Source organism: Oryza sativa, chromosome 1, assembly GCF_034140825.1.
Source record: "Oryza sativa Japonica Group chromosome 1, ASM3414082v1".
Lineage (NCBI taxonomy): Eukaryota > Viridiplantae > Streptophyta > Magnoliopsida > Poales > Poaceae > Oryza > Oryza sativa.
The window spans coordinates 17,664,430-17,683,227 of NC_089035.1; the positions used below are offsets into that span (position 1 = coordinate 17,664,430).

An 18,798-nucleotide genomic window follows, 5' to 3' on the forward strand; every position below is an offset into this window, starting at 1 on the left:
CAAAGCTTGCGCTCCAATTTGTGCCTTTCAGTGCTTCTCAAAGATCAAGATCTAAGCGCTGAAAATGCCATCATCAGCCCATCACATTTATCTCTCAACAGTTTGTGAACGCAGCTCAGCATGTTTACAGTTCAATTTGACGGTGTGTTACGGTTTGACATTTTAGTAGGTTTTCAACTTTGGACTCTGCCTAAGTATTGCGTGCCAAAAGCTCTGCTGTGGAAATAGATTGCAGTAGAGGCTTAATCTATGTGATGGTGATGCATGGGCCAAAATATCATATTGCGAGAGAGGCAATCCATTTTGTCACAAGAGTCTCTCTCAAAAGGTCCAGGTTGTCCACAAGATTACATTTGACATGAATTTATATCAGCGATAAATTTTAGTGGAGAAGAAATGCAGAGCATGTATGAAGCCTACATTCTGCCGATCGAATTCTATAACAGGAGAATTTATTACTAAATAACAACCTTATTTAGATAGATACTTCAACAGATTTATTGAAGAGGAGGCCAAGTCTTGGATCGATGGTCCAATATATTCGTTGACAGTCAGCTTAGATGCCACTCCCAAGTAGAGCCATCAGGAAACTCTTGTAGTCACCAGATGTATCGTTGCCGATGGCTTTCTCCAGGGCAACCGAGGCCCTCTTCTGGAACGCGTCCTTGATGCCCTTGAGGTCCTTCTCCGCGTGCAGCACGATCACACGGGTCAGGCTGTCCTCGTTAGTCCCTGACTTGTGCATCGCGTTCCTTAGCACCTGCATGCATGCGTACATACGTGCACAATTTGCAGACGCGAAATTCAGTTCAGCTTCAGTTTATCTATCTCGATGCTTCGCTACTACTCCAGCTAGCTAGCTCATCCTCACCTTCACGAAGTACTTGTTCGCATCAGAGATGCACCTTAACGCGGTTCGCAGCGCGTGCGAGTAGCCTGTTGGATCAGCTCCATGCTGCAGTGCCTGGTGATCAAAACGCGGAGCATGCAGCTGCGTTAACCATCAGGCATATTATATATTTGGACAGAGGAAGCTCAAGTAAACCTTGGTGATACTAGTGCCGCGCTCATCTCTGAACCAGCTGAATGTGGCGTTGAGCTGCGCTCTGCTTCTTGTACCGACTATCCGAATGAGTTCGCCGTGATCTGTGTCACCATTCGTTACAGTCTCATGGAGAATCTTTGCCTCCGATTTAGCCAATGCATCGTTCACCTCGTCCCCGTCGTACCTGTAGGTGCTCACTAGAGCAAGCAGAAGCTGAAGCAGACGAGGATACGTAGTAGATTAATTAGCTCGAAGCAACAGGGACGATGAAACACATAACAGAGATATTCTGTACTAGCGAGAGTACGCACACTGCGAAGATTTCCAGTGGCGCGAGCGGCCACGTCTTCTTCTAGGGAGCACTTGTAGAGGACATGGTAGGTTCGTTTTACCGCTAGAAGCTCCGAGGACGAGTTCGTGCACGCGATCTCAACGATGACAGCGTAGTCCTCGTGGATGCATTTCGTCGCGGTGTTCACCATCACGGCCTGCCTCTCAACAGGGTCAAGTACCCAGTGGTACATCGCTCTCTGCAGTTAAATATAGTTAGAAGGGGGAAAGAAGAATCACATACTTAACTAGCTTTGGTTTAACTAATTTGAGTTCTTGTGGTGTGTTTATGAAGATTTGCAGCACTCTTACCTCCAAATCACCAGAAAGTTCAGACTGAAGACGCTGGATGAGGTTTTCGTTGTAGTTCTCTTCATAGGTCAGTCTGATCTGCTTCCTCTGAGTTGCGTCCCGGTGAGCTAATACGCCTATTACTGCCTGCTCATCAGTGCCCCAGCCTGCACCATAAAAATAGTTCACTGGATCAACAAAGTTTTTCCGATGGAACAATGCAAAGAGAAAACAGTGCTAGTGTTGAATAACTTTTCGTTTCTGGAAGGCTGGAACTAATAACTTGTTCAGTCTTTACAATCGAGACAAAAAGGGCATTTAATTTTTTGCCATTTTTAAGATGTGGCAGTTAAGAATTTATCACTCGTTGTCTATAACATATGGGTTCTCGTGTATCTACGACATGTGGGCACAATTTGAAGACCCTTTTATATGCAAATAATGAACTTTTGTCACCAAATATTTGAACCTAGTTTTCCAGTAAATTTCAGTCACATTTGTACCCGTTTGATTTTATAACCTATGGTGGTAGATAATCCATGTTTTCTGCACAAACTTATTGAGCAATTTGAACGGGTTTGGGCTTCTGTTTGTTACCCCCCGATTTGTGGACTTCTGCGCTAGCTATGTCGGCCTTATTTTGTAGCTTTCTGGTATGGTCTTCCATCTTAATAAGTGGGCTTCATTCGACTTAAGAAATTTTACGTGTTTTTGGAAGGAATACCAAGCCTGAACAAAACAAAATAAGTACCTTCACGAAAACACACTAGGCCATACACATGAGGAAAACCAGGTGATTTCTGTGCTTTGTTGTGGAAATCGCTAAGTACTATTTTCGTTTTAAGTTAGACGTTTTGACTTTGGTCAAAGTCAAACTGTTTCAAGTTTGACTAAATTTATAAATAAATATAGTAATATTTATATTACTAAACTAGTTTCATCAAATCAATAATTGAATACATTTTCATAAAAAAATTGTCTTGGGTTGAAAATGTTACTATTTTTTTCTAAAAACTTGGTGAAACCTAAAGCAGTTTGACTTCAAAATGTTTTATAACCTGAAATGGAGGGAGTAAATTTTAATATATTTTTTAGATAATCGAGTTAGGAGTAAAAAAAAATGATACCCACACTTTAATGTGAAACATTTTTTTATTTATTTTTAAATATATTACAAAAAGATAGATCTATGGAAATATTATGGGTGATGTCATGATGATTGGATATGCTTGCATGTTAATTTATATAATTAAATATATTGTAGATGATATTGCATGCATACATGAGATTAAATATATAATTATAGCTAGTGGGTGATAATGTGGCATGGTTTTATGTTAAGCTTTAGACTTAGCGGGTTGTAAATTTATAGAAATTATAGATGAACAAACAATTACAAAAGAGTATTACAACTAACAGGGTACAATAGTTGGTACAAAGAAATATGATAAATATTATTTAAAAATTTTCTATACCATAGAGTAAAAAGTTGCAGTATGTATAATTTACACCGCAAAATATAACAAACGTATAAGCAATTTGAATTGATTATATTTCTATTAAGAGCGTGATCCATGTATTAAAAGAAAACGGCTATAATTCATTTATCCGGACACAAAAATCCTTTTGCCTTTGTTAATTTCCTCAGTATAATTGTAACGGGTGAAGATATGAACAGCATTGTACCACTGATGTAAATCTGCAATATTTAGCTTCTCTAGCATGTTTGGTTTGTTCGAAAGTCTACAAATGAAAAATTTTTGCAAAAAAAAAAAGGTAGCGAAGAAATTTCAATTGTAACTGATGATAAATATCATGTGCGATTTGTGAGATAGAAAAAATTAGCATGTTCTATACTTAATAGATGAGAATACAGGCAGGATAAAAGAAATTTGATTAAGATTTAACATCGCATTGATTGGGATGTGATTACATGCAAAACTTTAGCTATATTCACGATAAAAATGAACAAACAACTGAAAAAACAGAACAACTAACAAAGTAATGGTAGAAACATTAAGACAACGAAATATTACTAAAAAGTTAAAAAAAATTCAACTGTATGATATACACTGAAAAAAGAAAACATAATCTGCGGGATTATATTTTTTTTCACATTATAATATATATAAATATATAAAACCACCCTTTTAACTATGATTTTCCTTGATAATTACATTGGTTTATTTTAAAACTAGGGGATTGTCCCCGCAGTTTTGCACGGAGCTTGATATTTCATGTATAGAGTTAGATTAATATGCAACTGAAATTTTATCTCTATAGTTATCATAATGTAAGTATATTTGGATTTTATATACATATCTTAACTTCTATTTCAATAGATATAATTGTATTTTGTATACAACTATATCAACCAATCTGTACCGTTGAGAATTTCTAGATTGTAGAGCGAACGTGGTGCATGCTTTTAAGGTTGTCTTTAATACTACCTATGTTTTTTAATATATGATGTCGTTGACTTTTTAATCAATGTTTGACCATTCGTTTTATTCAAATTTTTGTGCAAATATTAAAAAAATTTAAATCATCCTTAAAAAGCATTTGATCATAAATCAAGTCATAATAAAATAAATAATATATGTATATATATATTTAATAAGACGAATAGTCAAATGTATCTCAAAAGGTCAACAGCGTCATACATTAAACAACATGGAGGATAGATAGATTTTATAAACATATGGGATGTAACAGATCAAAATAACAACTGCGGCCGTATGAAAAAAGAAGAAAATAAAAAGGAAGAACATTGTATCCAAAAGGGCACACTTTGGACCCAACCGCTGTTGCTGTGTTTCCTCGATTAGCCGGCTTCTAGTTCCTCAATGTGCACATCTAGTCCGTGTAAATGCACTAGTCAGACCACTATCTATCATCTTCTTCCTCCAGCCGATAGATCTACCACAACTAGCGGTGCAAACACAATGGTGTGTTGTGCAGGAACATGACCTCGGATTTCTCTAAAGAGACAAAACACATGCAAAAAATATAATCTAGATCTACGGATTTGGGGGTGAAATTTTTTTTAACGCACAAATGAATTGCACGTTAATATATTAGTTGTTTGGGGGGGTGTTGAAAAATGAGCACCTAAAATTGCAACAAAAACTAAATATCGTCAAAAGGGCCAAGGGCCCCTGGTGAACAACGGGAAGACGTCGTTGGCGAGTCGCGAGCCCATCTGCAGGAGGATTAATGGAGAAACTTGAGAGATCCATCGTAGAAAACTACAAATCGAGCTCCTGGTATGGAGCCTCTCTTTTCTTCTCGAAATCATCCACATAGGAGTTAGGCGTTATTCGATACAGTGAACAACAGTAGCACAGAAACCCACGAAAGAAACTCTAACCAAATGCATTACCATATTTGACTTAAAATTTGACTTAAAATTTGCTACATTTTAGATGACTGAAATCTAGCAAATACCTTGAACCTAATGCATTACCATATAGCTATAAACTAGCTAGAACAACGAGAGATGGAATACTACAGATTATAACCTTGGAAAGCCTTCAGGAGTGCATCAGCATCTTCAGCAGGAGAAGGGGTAACTGGAGGAACTACTATCGTTGCCATCACTCACCTTATTCTTTCTCCAGGTATATATTATTTGGTTTCGTCGAGCTTTATGTGGTATTTATAGATTTGTCGTGGCAACGCCTTATTCAACCACATGGAATTTAATGAGAATAAGAACCTCCCATAAAACCTAATGGCAATTTAACGTTACTGTACGAACTATATATTTTGCCTGGTTTAACCATGCAAGTAACGGAAGTTACACTACAGCATTGTCTTCACTGTTCCCAGATAGTACAGGTCTTGTTGTGTAGATATTATGGTCTGGCCAGCCGGTACAACACTGAACAAATTAAGGCAATTAACACGAATAAGTATCAACGATTTTGCTTTAGATGTGTGGACACATGCATTTCTCTAGATATCTTAGTCAAATTCGCAATGTTTTTTCCCCACAAAAAAAAAACAACCGCAAGTGTTATATATAAGCTTTTGAGAGATTTGTACGATATATAGGCCAACTGGATTTAGCGTTCGGACCCCATTCAATTTATGTAGGCCTGGATTAATTATAGGACAATTTTGCTATATATTTGTCGATAAATTTTCTTCCAAAAATTTGACGGATGTAATTACACTACAATCGTAGTGTAATGACACTGCAACTTGTATGCAATTACACTGTAACTATAATATAACTTGTATGTAACTTTCAAAAATCTCTCCGTAACTTGTTATTTGGGTAAAATGAAGGTTGTGGGAACAAATTCTTTCACATATGTGTGTGTTATGATTTGTTTTCTTCCTCACCAAAACAAATCTTGTAATAGATCTAACGATTCAAAATTACATAAAACTTACATATAAGTTACGCTGTAGTTACATAGAAGTTACAGTGTAATTATATATGAGTTACAATGTAATTACACTACGATTGTATTATAATTACATCTGTCAAATTTTTAGAAGAAAATTTGTCGACAAATATATAGGTGGTCCGCTGAAGCTAGTAGTTTGTTGACGCACGGGCCTGTATATGCAAATGGGGTACATAAATTGCATTGTTGGCCTGCTGCCAATATGGTTTCAAATGACACTAGTTAGTTGCCTATATATGCGTTGTAATGAGAAAAAAATTATACACTCTTGTTGCAACATTATTTTAGCACACACAATACTTATGTCCCATCTTAATGGTTTTCACATGTTAGTAACATAAACGGCAAAAAAATTAATAAAAATGAAATAGAACAATACATCATTATTTCGGGTTATCAAGTTCGCTTCATCTCTAAGAGAAAAAGGAAACAGCTTCCACTTTAGAGTTTCATGTGTCATGACGATGGATAGGCATGAACACACTAGCTCAAAGTCCCGAAGATGGAAGTATATGTTTTCACCAATACTCCTGGAGAAGATTTGCTCTCGAATCAAGGCAATAAAGCTAGGACCAATTTTGTAACCATCCGAAAGGATTGGTTTTGAAGAACATGATGGCTCACAAAGATCAACCCGAGGAGCAGAAAGGAATAAAAGAAGAAGGAATAAAAATAAAGATACGAGGATGACCTAGACTCGGATAAATTAGCAACCGTTCCCCGGCAACGGCGCCAGAAATGTTTATTGGTATTTCTTATGACCACAGATAAATCCACAAGCGCACGGAATACCGCTGTAGCATTTCACCTTCGGGTAACCCCAAAAGGGTATTGAGCTCAGGGAACGTGTGTAATCTATCTAAGGCTAAGATTATCCAAGGACAACAACTAATGGTAGGCTAGCTAGGCTAGACAGGACTTTCTATGTGTTTTAATTATCTAAGCTAAGTGAAGGTAATTTTCTGCTGGTCTACTAGCGTGGTTCCGGCTATAGCTCTATGATGTACCCGAACGTGGAGGATTACTAGGATGAGATTCAGAGCTGTCACCACCTGCCGTCTACCTCTGACAAATCTGTAGGATACAGAACAAACAAAAGGTAATCTCTAACCTAGACACCACGCCTAAGTTATTAATTATTACTCTAATACTTGCGCAGGAACTTCCTTCTTTATCAAGAGTCCTAGTACTAGAGCACTTAGTATGAATACTAAACAATGAACCCGCAAAGATGGAAACCTATCTCACTTAGACTAAGTAATTAAATAGCACAAGAAAGGATCTCGAATACTTAATTTATAGAAGAAATTTCTCCGAACCTTGAGCAGAGCATACCGATAGCTCCGATACTCCTCCAGAATTCCTCCTAGAAAGCTACACTCATCAAGGCAGAAGTCAGAGAGAGCGCCAAACTTTTGGGCACTCCTCTAGAGCTTCTCCTCACTCTCTACCTATTTCTAATGTACAAAAGATACAATAGAGCCTCTTGTAATTCAGCTCAAAGTTGTGTGTTGGTGAAGTGAGATGAGCTCCTCCTTTTATAGCCTCCATATGATGGTTACAGCTATGTGAAATGTCCAATTTGCCCTCCAACCATCATTGTGAAGTCATCAGGAACGTACACGTGGAAGGCAAGGATGAGGGGCGCCTATGGTGGTTCGACCGAACCCTGGGCCCCACCTCCTAGCCTCTCCTTTGGCAGGGACACTGACTGGTTGGCCCTGATGGCGGTTATGACAGTTATGACCCATTCCGTGGCAGTATCACCTGACTTGTGGGCCCTCCAATCCGTGTACTTGCGTCTGATTGGCCGGAGGTGTGTTTCCTTGTATGCCGGGTGTGTTTTCTCCTTAAAATACTTGCATACACATATTTCACCAACACTAGTGGAATTGATTAGTAATAATCCCTACCACTAAGTTGGATACCACATTTTATTTCATTGTATGCAAGTATTGACGGTCAGATATTATGATTTAAGGACCGTCAACAGTAACCTCATTCCTTCGTTCCAACAAAATCTAAAGAACTCACAACTCCAATGAGGATCAAACTTATCACCTTGACAATATTCTTCATCCTGATCACCTTGATAATATCTATCATCTCGGTGATGTCTAAAATTCTGAAATTCCTCTGAACTTGTTTGTCATGTCTCTTCTGGTACTTGTTAATCAATCTAATGCTATCAATCATGGCATACACCATATTTACAGGAAAAAGGATGTCCATCAATCTTCATCGACCTTTTTCCATCATCAAACTTGATTCTTCCTTGTTCGATGGCGGATTGGATTTGCTGCCTGAACACCTTGCACCCATTAGTATGATGAGATCCTGTATTGTGCCACTTGCAAAACTTCCTCTTCTTCAGCTCTTCAGCCGATGGTAGAACATGACCTACTAGCAACTGGATTTGCTTTTCTTGCAACAGTAAATCAAAGATTTTGTTGGCTTTATTGATATCAAAGTCATATTCCTCTTCCTTGTTTATATACTTAACCCATTGACACATAGTTGTCTTCTTGATCATGGACCACTCTGCCAAACTGATCTCTAGGTCTTCCTAGTTGTCTTCTTGATCTTGGACCACTTAGCCAAACTGATCTCTAGGTCTCCTCCTCAGAATCATAAACATATCTATAGACGTAGTTAACCTTCTTGACCTTCTTGGCCTCCTGAAAACGTTGCTCATGAGCCGATACCTTCTGAGCCAGATGTGCTAAGCTCTCAAAGTCTTGTGATGAAAATTTCTCTCTTATCGACCCAATCAATCACTGGAAAGCCAAATCGACTAGCTGTGAATCGGTGTTGACGGTCGTTATCGATCAGTTGCGACCGTCAATATAACCAAAATTTAGGAGAACTAGTGATGCTTGCAATGCATATATCTGTTAAAATAATAATATTCCACTAGTATTAGGTACAGTAACCTTTTGCAGAGAATGACAATAAAGTGGAGGAGAATCGACATCAACTCAGACGATAAACCAATCGGACAGTGTCGAGAACCAGACTTATGTATGAATGGGCCAAGAACTCAGAAATAACACAACACATTGGGCCAAAATTCACAAGTCTACGAAGGAGGACTACGAAGGAGGCCGCTAGCCAAAGATGGGCTGGGTTGAGCCAACCCATGGTTCGGGGGGTTCGGCTGAACCTCCCGTGGCGCCGATGGATGCAAGGTTTGGATGGACGGCTGGGATTGATCCCCAATGACGGTAGGAGGGTATTACCGACCATTCCAACCGTCGCAACCGTCATTACCTACCTATAAAAGGAGCTCCTCTTCTCACTTCACTCACACACCTCAAGCAATAGCTCTCCCATTTCTCTCAATTTTAGTTTAGTAGTATCTAGCTGGTGGAATAGGAATAGAGTAGAAATCAGGAGTCCGGAAGTCTTCGGAAGAGTTCGGGTATGGCTCTAGCAGCTTTCCTTTCTTCTTTTGTAAGCTTTGTACTTTTATTAAAATAATCTTCTATATACATTTACAATATTGAAATACTTTCCGAGAATATTAGTACCTACTTTACACTATGTTCATGTTATACTGAATATACGGCTAGCTTATCTGGGAGATGCTTTGGTGCGGGTATAATGTTTGCTTATGCAATTACTCTATGTCATGACGATGATATTAGAGTAGTATCTGGTAGTTTAGACGTGGTGTCTAGATTACGGGATATCATTATTTGGGGTTATATATTGCGGATGAGAGGTGGCCGCTTATGGTGATAGCTCAGTACGGGTATTCCTCCGCGCCGGTATATAATCCTAAGTTAATTTCCTGGGGAGGGTATTCCTCCGTATTTAGCCCCGGTTGTATAGTCATGACGGGCTGTCGTAAGAAACTCAGCAGTCAGGGGTGGTTACTCGAAGTAACAGGAGCGCATCGGAAAGAGGGTATTAGCTAGTATATCAGTTAACAAGAATGTATGTGTACTATGTATATTAGAAGTATAGGAATAGATTATCTGTCTCTTTTCTATCCACTTAGCTTAGATGATTTATCATGAGAATGAGTAGTTCATGCTTGTGTGTCACTCTACGCTTTGATTATCTTAACCCCTGTTTAGAATACGATTATCACAAGTAATATATAAATTATTAGTCAAGCTCTCTCTACATGATCTTCCCACGGGATAAAATAAATACGATACCCTTAGAATACTCTCGGGTGAAATGCTATAATGGTATATCCATGCGCTTGCGGATGAACTCTGTAACCATAATATACCAGAAGTATTTCTGCGCCATTGCTGGGAATTATATTTTTAGTAATGTCGTTAAGAAATACCAACAAGCATTTCTGGCACCGTTGCCGGGGAAGATTCATAATAGAGATAACTTGAACTAATACTTTTTATTTACCTCTGTATAATCATTTTCCTTTGCAAGCTAACCTTGGTTGTTTTCACTATTTGTTGTGGAAACAGGGTAGTGAATGACTGGTTTCAACCTGTCGGAAAACTTTAAAGAAAATCCAGAAGCTTTCTTCCGGAGTGTCAGGCCGCGAGTCGTTGCTCCGAAGAAAAGTTTACCGATAGAAAAACTAGCAATACCAGTGCCCCCGACCTTCAAGACTATGGCTAGCAGAACTCTTCGTGAGTTCGCTGCTCCCTCTGCTGACAATGTGGCCACTAGGCTGCAGGTCAACATAGGAGACGTGGATTTCGACTTGAAGTCCAGCCTTATTACGATGGCACAGGGTAGCCCGTTCTGTGGAAAGCCTAATGAGGATGCCTATGCACATCTGCAATAGTTCCTGGAGATCTGTAGCACGTACACCATCAAGGGCGTCAATCTCGATGCCGTCAGGCTGAGACTGTTCCTGTTCTCCCTCCTCGGGAGAGCGAAGCAGTGGTTCTACACCAACCGTGTTGCTGTCAACACCTGGGACAAATGCTCTACGGCATTCCTCTCAAAATTCTTCCCGATGGGCAAAATCAATGCCCTGCGTGGACGAATTTCAAGTTTCCAGCAAACAAGGGACGAGTCCATTCCTGAAGCATGGGAACGACTGCAAGAGTATGGTTGGAAAGTATAAAGTTCTCTGCTCCTGTTGAGTGCACTTCTCTGATTACTCGGATAGCAAAAGGGCTAGGGGTCATTAGCGACCAAATTGCTTTTATCTCAGCCGCTCGTCCGCGTATTGATAAAGCTTATCTAGTGCAAGGGCATATTCTGAAACGTGGAGTAGATGGATCTTTGGTATACTTTTTCCCCGGTTGTACAAATGGAATCCCGTTGCCAAATGCGGGGTATCATTTGTACAACTGCCATGAACTAACCATTCCCGTGCAGACCATAGAGGAATCTCGTGCAGGTGGAACATACAGAGAGACGCGCAACATGACAAGGAATGAACGAGAAAGTTCATCATCCTCGACACCCGTGCAGATGTATGAGGCAGGATGGGCACCAACTGGGGATGCACCCGGTTGGACCCAAGCTCCACGCCATAGCATCGGAGTCTCAACTTGGGCAAGCGCCAGTGAGGATCGGTGGCATGCGCCTCATGACATCCAATGGGGGGACAATTAACCTCCCAGGTCAAGTGGTGTGCCTCCATCTCCAAGTGAATGGCGCTCGAGTTCTTCCCGTTGGGACTTGAGTGAAATCATTAGGAGAATGGACACCCTTGATATACAGATAGGGGAAATCCAGTACAACCTCACGGAACACGTAGCTCAAACACAAGAATGGCAACAATCTGCTGATGCTCAATTCGCCAACATCAACGACATGATGCAGCAATAGCACGATAACCTTCAGGTGTACTTTCGTTTTCAGGGGTTCAATCCTTATCAAGGACGCTGAGCGAAAGCCAAGCTTGGGGGGGGGGAGACATCGCTCCCCCCCACTGAGGTAACTTGTATCACATTGCATATTTCTCTTATCAAATTACATATTTGCTTTCCAATTGCATCTTATAAAAATAAAAACAACATAAAAATGTGCAAAATAGAAAATACCAAAAAGATAGGATAGGTTTGAGTCATGCTAGGTAAGACAAGCTAGTTCTCCTTGTTGAAATGATGAATAGTTGCTCTGTTTTATATCTCTGATATATGGGTTCTTGGTAAGTGCTCTCTCAAAGGTTAAATATAAGTAGCCAACAATTATCTGGGAACCTGAGGTAAATGAGCTGCACTTGCTGATCTGAGTCTAAGTTGTTGCGAGATATGAGATAGTAAATACGAGTTACTATGATCCTGATACTAGTTTGACTTGAATTCCGGATATTTTGTTTTTAAAAATGATAAATTTGAGAGTTCCTCATTTGATATAAATTCCTACCAGAGCCAAAAATATGCCATCATGATTAAACCATATACATTTTGGTTGCTTGCCATTCCATTGAACATTGTCAAACTCTTGTGACTTGTATAGATACTTCTCATGCTCTATGATCAAGATCATACACCCACATATATGAACATGCTAAACTAATACACTAGGAGCTAAGCAATATTCCATTCCATTTCCATATTACCACCAAAATAAATTCTCCATGCTTTCATATGCTTTTTTCTCCTAAAGAGAAAAGTCCTTTTGAAAAAAAAGAGGAGGGAAAGGCATGGTTATGAAAAAAAAAATTCATGCTCCATCAAGCTTGATGTAACACCCCAGCCCGTTTGAAGCCTAGTAGTGTGTGTTTGGCCCATGTGGTGTTTGGCCCATGTGGCCCAGAAGTGGATGTGTAGTGGTGGTTTATTACCACCTTGGAAGTTTAGGTGGGTGAGGTCCTGCTTATAAGCCTTGGTGCTCCAACCATGGTATCCCTGGGTTAACTCTTTTACACGAAGCGAGGACGAATGTGTAAGTGGGATACCATGCGAACGTGGGTCCGCTCAACGTGTAGAGCAGACTAATGCGGATTTTGGAGGCAGGGTGTTACAGTTGGTATTAGAGCGTAAACCTCCGCTGTATGATGCATGTGCTTTGGGCCATGGTCTGCACCGGAGGGGGTTCTGGGCCTCTGCCATGTAAACGGTGTGCTGCCGGGGCGTTAGCCCTTAAGCGGGGGTGAATGTAACACCCCAGCCCGTTTGAAGCCTAGTAGTGTGTGTTTGGCCCATGTGGTGTTTGGCCCATGTGGCCTAGAAGTGAATGTGTAGTGGTGGTTTAGTACCACCTTGGAAGTTTAGGTGGGTGAGGGCCGGCTTATAAGCCTTGGTGCTCCAACCATGGTATCCCCAGGTTAACCCTTTTACACGAAGCGAGGACGAAAGTGTAAGTGGGATACCATGCGAACGTGGGTCCGCTCAACATGTAGAGTGGACTAATGCGTATTTTGGAGGCAGGGTGTTACACTTGAGCATGATGTTGAAAAGAAAAATGTAGCCATGCCCTCTCCTAAGCAATAAAAGAAGGATTTTTGGGAGAAGAAAGTAAGCACAAAGGAGAAGTGTTTTCTTTATTTTTCTTCATGTACCATTTCCACCATACACCACACACACATTTTGCACGATCTTGATCTTGAGTATGTTTAGTCATCTGCTTTAGTCTAAATTTTTGACTTAGTAATAAATGTGAATGCAAGTATGCCATGTTTGATCCCTACCGAGCTCCACATATCAAACTCTAGAGTAGGAATCATAAAGGCAACATTTGGTGAGGAATTCATATTGATACACTTAGAGAGATTGAGTGAATCAATTGAAGAACTTGGTTTTCTTTTTCAAAATCATTTGAAAACTTCCGAAAGAAGAGTTGAATAAAGATTGGGTGATTGGTACTCTAAATTGCTGTTCTTTCTTTTAACCGCCCAAGGCAAGGAGAAGCAGTGTCTCGTGGGAATCAGGGGTAAGGGTAACCACCGTGCCAAAGATTATTTAATCTCAGAGAGAGTACATATACCTTACACCTGTATGTTTGAGATATGCAGCATAGTAGCAACTCCTGATCAACAACCAAGTCTTTGTTTACTTTCGTCCTTCACTCGGGACGAGCAAAGGTTAAGCTTGGGGGGTGTTGACGGTCGTTATCGATCAGTTGCGACCGTCAATATTACCAAAATAGAGGAGAACTAGTGATGCTTGCAATGCATATATTGTTAAAATAATAATATTCCACTAGTATTAGGTACACTAACCTTTTGTAGAGAATGACAATAAAGTGGAGGAGAATCGACATCAACTCAGACGATAAATCAATCGGACGGTGTCAAGAACCAGACTTATGTATGAATGGGTCAAGAACTTAGAAATAACACAACATATTGGGCCAAAATTCACAAGTCTACGAAGGAGGACAACAAAGGAGGCCGCCAGTCGAAGATGGGCTGGGTTGAGCCAACCCATGTCTCGGGGGGTTTGGCTGAACCTCCCGTGGCGCCGATGGATGCAGGGTTTGGATGGATGGCTGGGATTGATCCCCAATGACGGGTGGATGGTATTACCGACCATTCCAACCGTCGCAACCATCATTACCTACCTATAAAAGGAGCTCCTCTTCTCACTTCACTCACACACCTCAAACAATAGCTCTCTCATTTCTCTCAAGTTTAGTTTAGTAGTATCTAGCTGGTGGAATAGGAAGATAGTAGAAATCAGGAGTCCGGAAGTCTTCGGAAGAGTTCGGGTATGGCTCTAGCAGCTTTCCTTTCTTCTTTTGTAAGCTTTGTACTTTTATTAGAATACTCTTCTATATACATTTACGGTATTGAAATACTTTCCGAGAATACGAGTACCTACTTTACACTATGTTCATGTTATACTGAATATACGGCTAGCTTATCTGGGAGATGCTTTGGTGCGGGTATAATGTTTGCTTATGCAATTACTCTATGTCATGACGATGATAGTACGTTTTGTACCACAGTTGTCGCTGCCACCGTGTCTCTGTTGTTGTCAGGACCTACAAAAACGGAATCGGCTCGCTGCCACGGTTCTATTTTTGTAGTTTTCAGAAGTTTCTGTCGGTTAGTTTTGGAGTTCTTGAGTTGCATCTGGAGTTTGCCGATCCTTGTGTGTGTTTGTTTTGGCCGTGCCTGTGTCGTGCACGAGAGGAGGAAGGTGAATTACCATATCTGATTTTGGAAGTAGTCAAGTTTGTTTTGGAAAGATATAGTAGATTGGATTGGTTAAAAATCAGTTTCCTTTTTATCCCATACACCAAATTCGGCTGCCATCCACTCCACCTCCTGGCCGAGTCCCACTCGCCCCTTTGGCCGAGTCCGACTCCCTCCCTCTCTTCCACGGTTCCGAGTTGTGTCAAACACCTTGGCGAATTTTTGTTTGGTGTCGGTTTCGAGATCTGTTTGGAAAAACGGAACCGGCATAAATTCAGCATTCCATTTTTTTTTTGTATAATTTTAATTTTGGGTTTAGACTTTTACATTTGAGTCCCTGTAAATTTTATATTTATGTTTGAGTCCCTGTAATCTTACATTAAGGTACTTGAGTCAGTTTTTGTTAAAAAAAATCAAGAAAAAAGTGAGAAAAAAAAAGGCAGAAAGGTGAAAAAAAAAAGAAAACAAAAAGCCGCACCAAAAAAAAACAGAAAAGAAAAGGAAAGGAAAAAAAAGAAAAGAAGAAAGAAGAAAGAAAGAAAAGAGAAAATACTGTTATGTTTGAGCTGAACTTTATATATCAGAGTTGTGCATGAGTTGTTCCTAGTGCTATCTTGTGGTATCGTTTGTGTCTAGGCTCGCGTCTCTAGTACGTTCTAGCCTAGGACCAGCACGGTACTTGACTTTGAACAATTATTCAACTTTGCATTATCTGATTTGAGCATTTGCTATTCCTTTGCTACATATTTAAGCCTACCCAGTGCTCCACATATTTGATTACAGCCGTACCACAAGTGTTTGCCAAGGCATCGATACATCCAACCTTCATTGGGGTGCTTGGTTGAGTCGGTGTATGTCACCATTCCACTTGCATTGGTAAGATCTTGTAAGAGCTTGGTTAAAAGCTTGAGTGTGTGCGATTTTTGAGCTGCCACTACCTAGTAGTTAATAGGAACGCGCATATTTTTGTGTATGTTTCTTGTTTTCTACTAACAATGGCAGGGATACGCAAGATAATTGGGGATAGCTGTGCTCAACATCGACATCTTCGTCGAGACATGAGGAGGGATCAACATGACCATTATGAGGTAAGTGATGATGTTCTAGGTAAGATCAAATCTGCACTGCCTTATTTCGAGAGAAACTATGATCCTCGTGCTTACATTAATTGGGAGCTAGCGGTTGATAGTGAATTTCAAAAGCATGTCTTGTTGGAGAAACAAAAGGTTATGTGTGCCTCTAGTGTTTTAATTAAACATGCTTCTAATGATTGGAAACATCTTTGTAGGCATAACAAAATACCACAATCTTGGAAAGACCTGAAACGATATTCAGAGATGTTTATGTTCCCATGTATTATGCTGACATTTTGTTCAACAAACTGCAATGTTTAAAACAAGATACCAGAACTGTTACTTCATACTATCATGATATGCAAGCTTGTTTATTACGTTGTGGTTTAGATGAATGCGAAGAAGCTAAAGAATTAAGGTTTTTATGTGGGCTTAACAAAGAAATTCAGGACATGCTTGATTGTCAAAGATATACATCTCTTTCTCATTTGTTACAACTTGCTTGCAATGCTGAAAGTAAAATAGAGGAGAGAGACATGAAAGAGCCGCCAATCCCATTGTTCACACTCAAAGTCGAGGCACCTCCATCATCTGAAGAGGACATCAAAGGTAAAGTAAATGGTAATAAAATTAATCATGGTGAGTGCATTGTTAACGAAGTAAATTTGTCCACTTTTCATACTAAAGTAGAGCAACCGTTAGTGGAATCAAATGCTGGAATTCCTTTGTCACAAGTTGATTTACTCGCCGTTCCTTGTGATAAAGAAGAGTTGTGTGATAATGCTTCACTTATATTCATGCCACAACTAGTGAATGAACATGCTATTTCTAGTGTTTGTTTGTGTGTTGATATTAAGCATGCTGTTCACATTGCTAATGAAGTTGAGGAACGTAAATTGCTATCTTCTTTAAATACTTTGGCTATGTTCAGTTTGATGATTTTTGTGAGCTCGATAATTTGAAGGAGAAATTATTTGCTAAGTCTGATTTTCCATGTCCAACTACTGCTATTTTTCATATCTTTGGCAAATATAATGATAGAGGAATATATTTGGTGCATAGAGTTTTCATTTGTTTAGATTTAGAGAAACATGTTATTGCCAATCACACTACTTCGAGTTTCTCTAGTTTTGATTGGATGAAACAGGTTATTTTGAATGGACTATGTGAAGAACACCATATGGAAAAACCGAGGACGGTTTTCTGTGAAGAAGGGGACGATGATGTGACCATGGCTACTACGGATACATCCGTTGCTCACATCATGGATGAACAACAAGATATCAAGTTCGAGTCCTCCAAGTGCCGGAATCCGATTCGGCCACCTGCTACACTGCTGACTTCAAACGGCCGCCGAATCTGCATACGACCTCCGTTTTGGACCGTGAGTACTTGATGGAAAGCTCTCGGAGCCCTCTTTCCAACGGATCCAGCCTCATCTCCGAATTCCATCTCGTGTGTCCGGACTCACACGCACAAGGCATTGCGTCACCTATAATGGGCCTATGGGCTTGTAACTTTATTTGGGATCCCGGCTCAGGTGGGGCCCATGTGGGGTGCGCCCCAGCTAGGTGAAGCACGACCCTAGGCACCCCTAGGTCGTCCTCCCACCCCTATTTATATAGCTAGGTACCCCTTTAGGGTTTCTTGGGTTTTGTTAGATTAAAGTTTAGCCATTGCTACTTGTTTGCAGCGCGCGTGTCGGCTAGACCGTCCGTCTGCTTGTTCTTCGGAACCCCAACTTATCATTTGTATTAAATTCCTATTTGCAATATCAGATTGCTTTTATCTTGTTCTTGCTTGTTTCTTCGATTTGCTTGCAGGAATAGGGTTGATCTGCACCGGCAAGATCAACAACCCACGGAGAGGTGTATCGATCGCTAAGGCGCAACACAACGTCTCGTACGGTTGTAGTCGGATCGTCAACGTTTCTCCCAAATCGTAGTTATCACAACTCACCGAAAGATCGGGCCAACAACAGCCCTTAGGGTTCATAATATTGGCACAAGAGGGTGCGATGTTTTTGACCGGAATCAAAAAGTTCAAAAAGCGCCAAAACATGATTTCTGGACAAATTGGAGTATATTGGGTGCGTTCATAGCAAAAACTCACTTCGTGATTCGCGCAGCAAACTTTTGTCAATTAATGCCAATATTGGCACACGAGGGTGCGATGTTTTTGACCGGAATCAAAAAGTTCAAAAAAGGCCAAAACATGATTTTTGAACATATTGGAGTGTATTGGGTGCGTACGTGGCAAAAATTCACTTCGTGATTCACGCGGCAAACTTTTGCCAATTAATGCCAATATTGGCACACGAGGGTGCGATGTTTTTGACCGTCAAAAAGTTCAAAAAATGCCAAAACATGATTTTTGGACATATTCGAGTGTATTGGGTGCGTACGTGGCAAAAACTCACTACGTGATTCGCGCGGCAAACTTTTGTCAATTAATGCCAACATTGGCACACGAGGGTGCGATGTTTTTGACCGGAATCAAAAAGTTCGAAAAAGGCCAAAACATAATTTCTGGACATATTGGAGTATATTGGGTGCGTTAATAGCAAAAACTCACTTCGTGATTGGCGCGGCAAACTTTTGTCAATTAATGCCAATATTG

At 40.2% G+C, this 18,798-nt stretch overlaps 1 protein-coding gene across 1 annotated transcript; it reads right to left on the reverse strand.

Moving 5' to 3' along the window:
• Positions 1-317: 317 nt before the first annotated feature.
• On the reverse strand, positions 318-5,263 carry LOC107276253 (annexin-like protein RJ4). The gene is made up of 6 exons (XM_026022564.2): positions 5,188-5,263; positions 1,688-1,833; positions 1,357-1,575; positions 1,046-1,258; positions 872-964; positions 318-760 (listed from the first exon to the last, which is right to left on the reverse strand). Exons 1-6 carry the CDS (start codon positions 5,261-5,263, stop codon positions 557-559), a joined length of 951 nt encoding a protein of 316 aa, XP_025878349.1. The 3' UTR covers positions 318-556.
• Between the last annotated feature and the right edge of the window lie 13,535 nt (positions 5,264-18,798).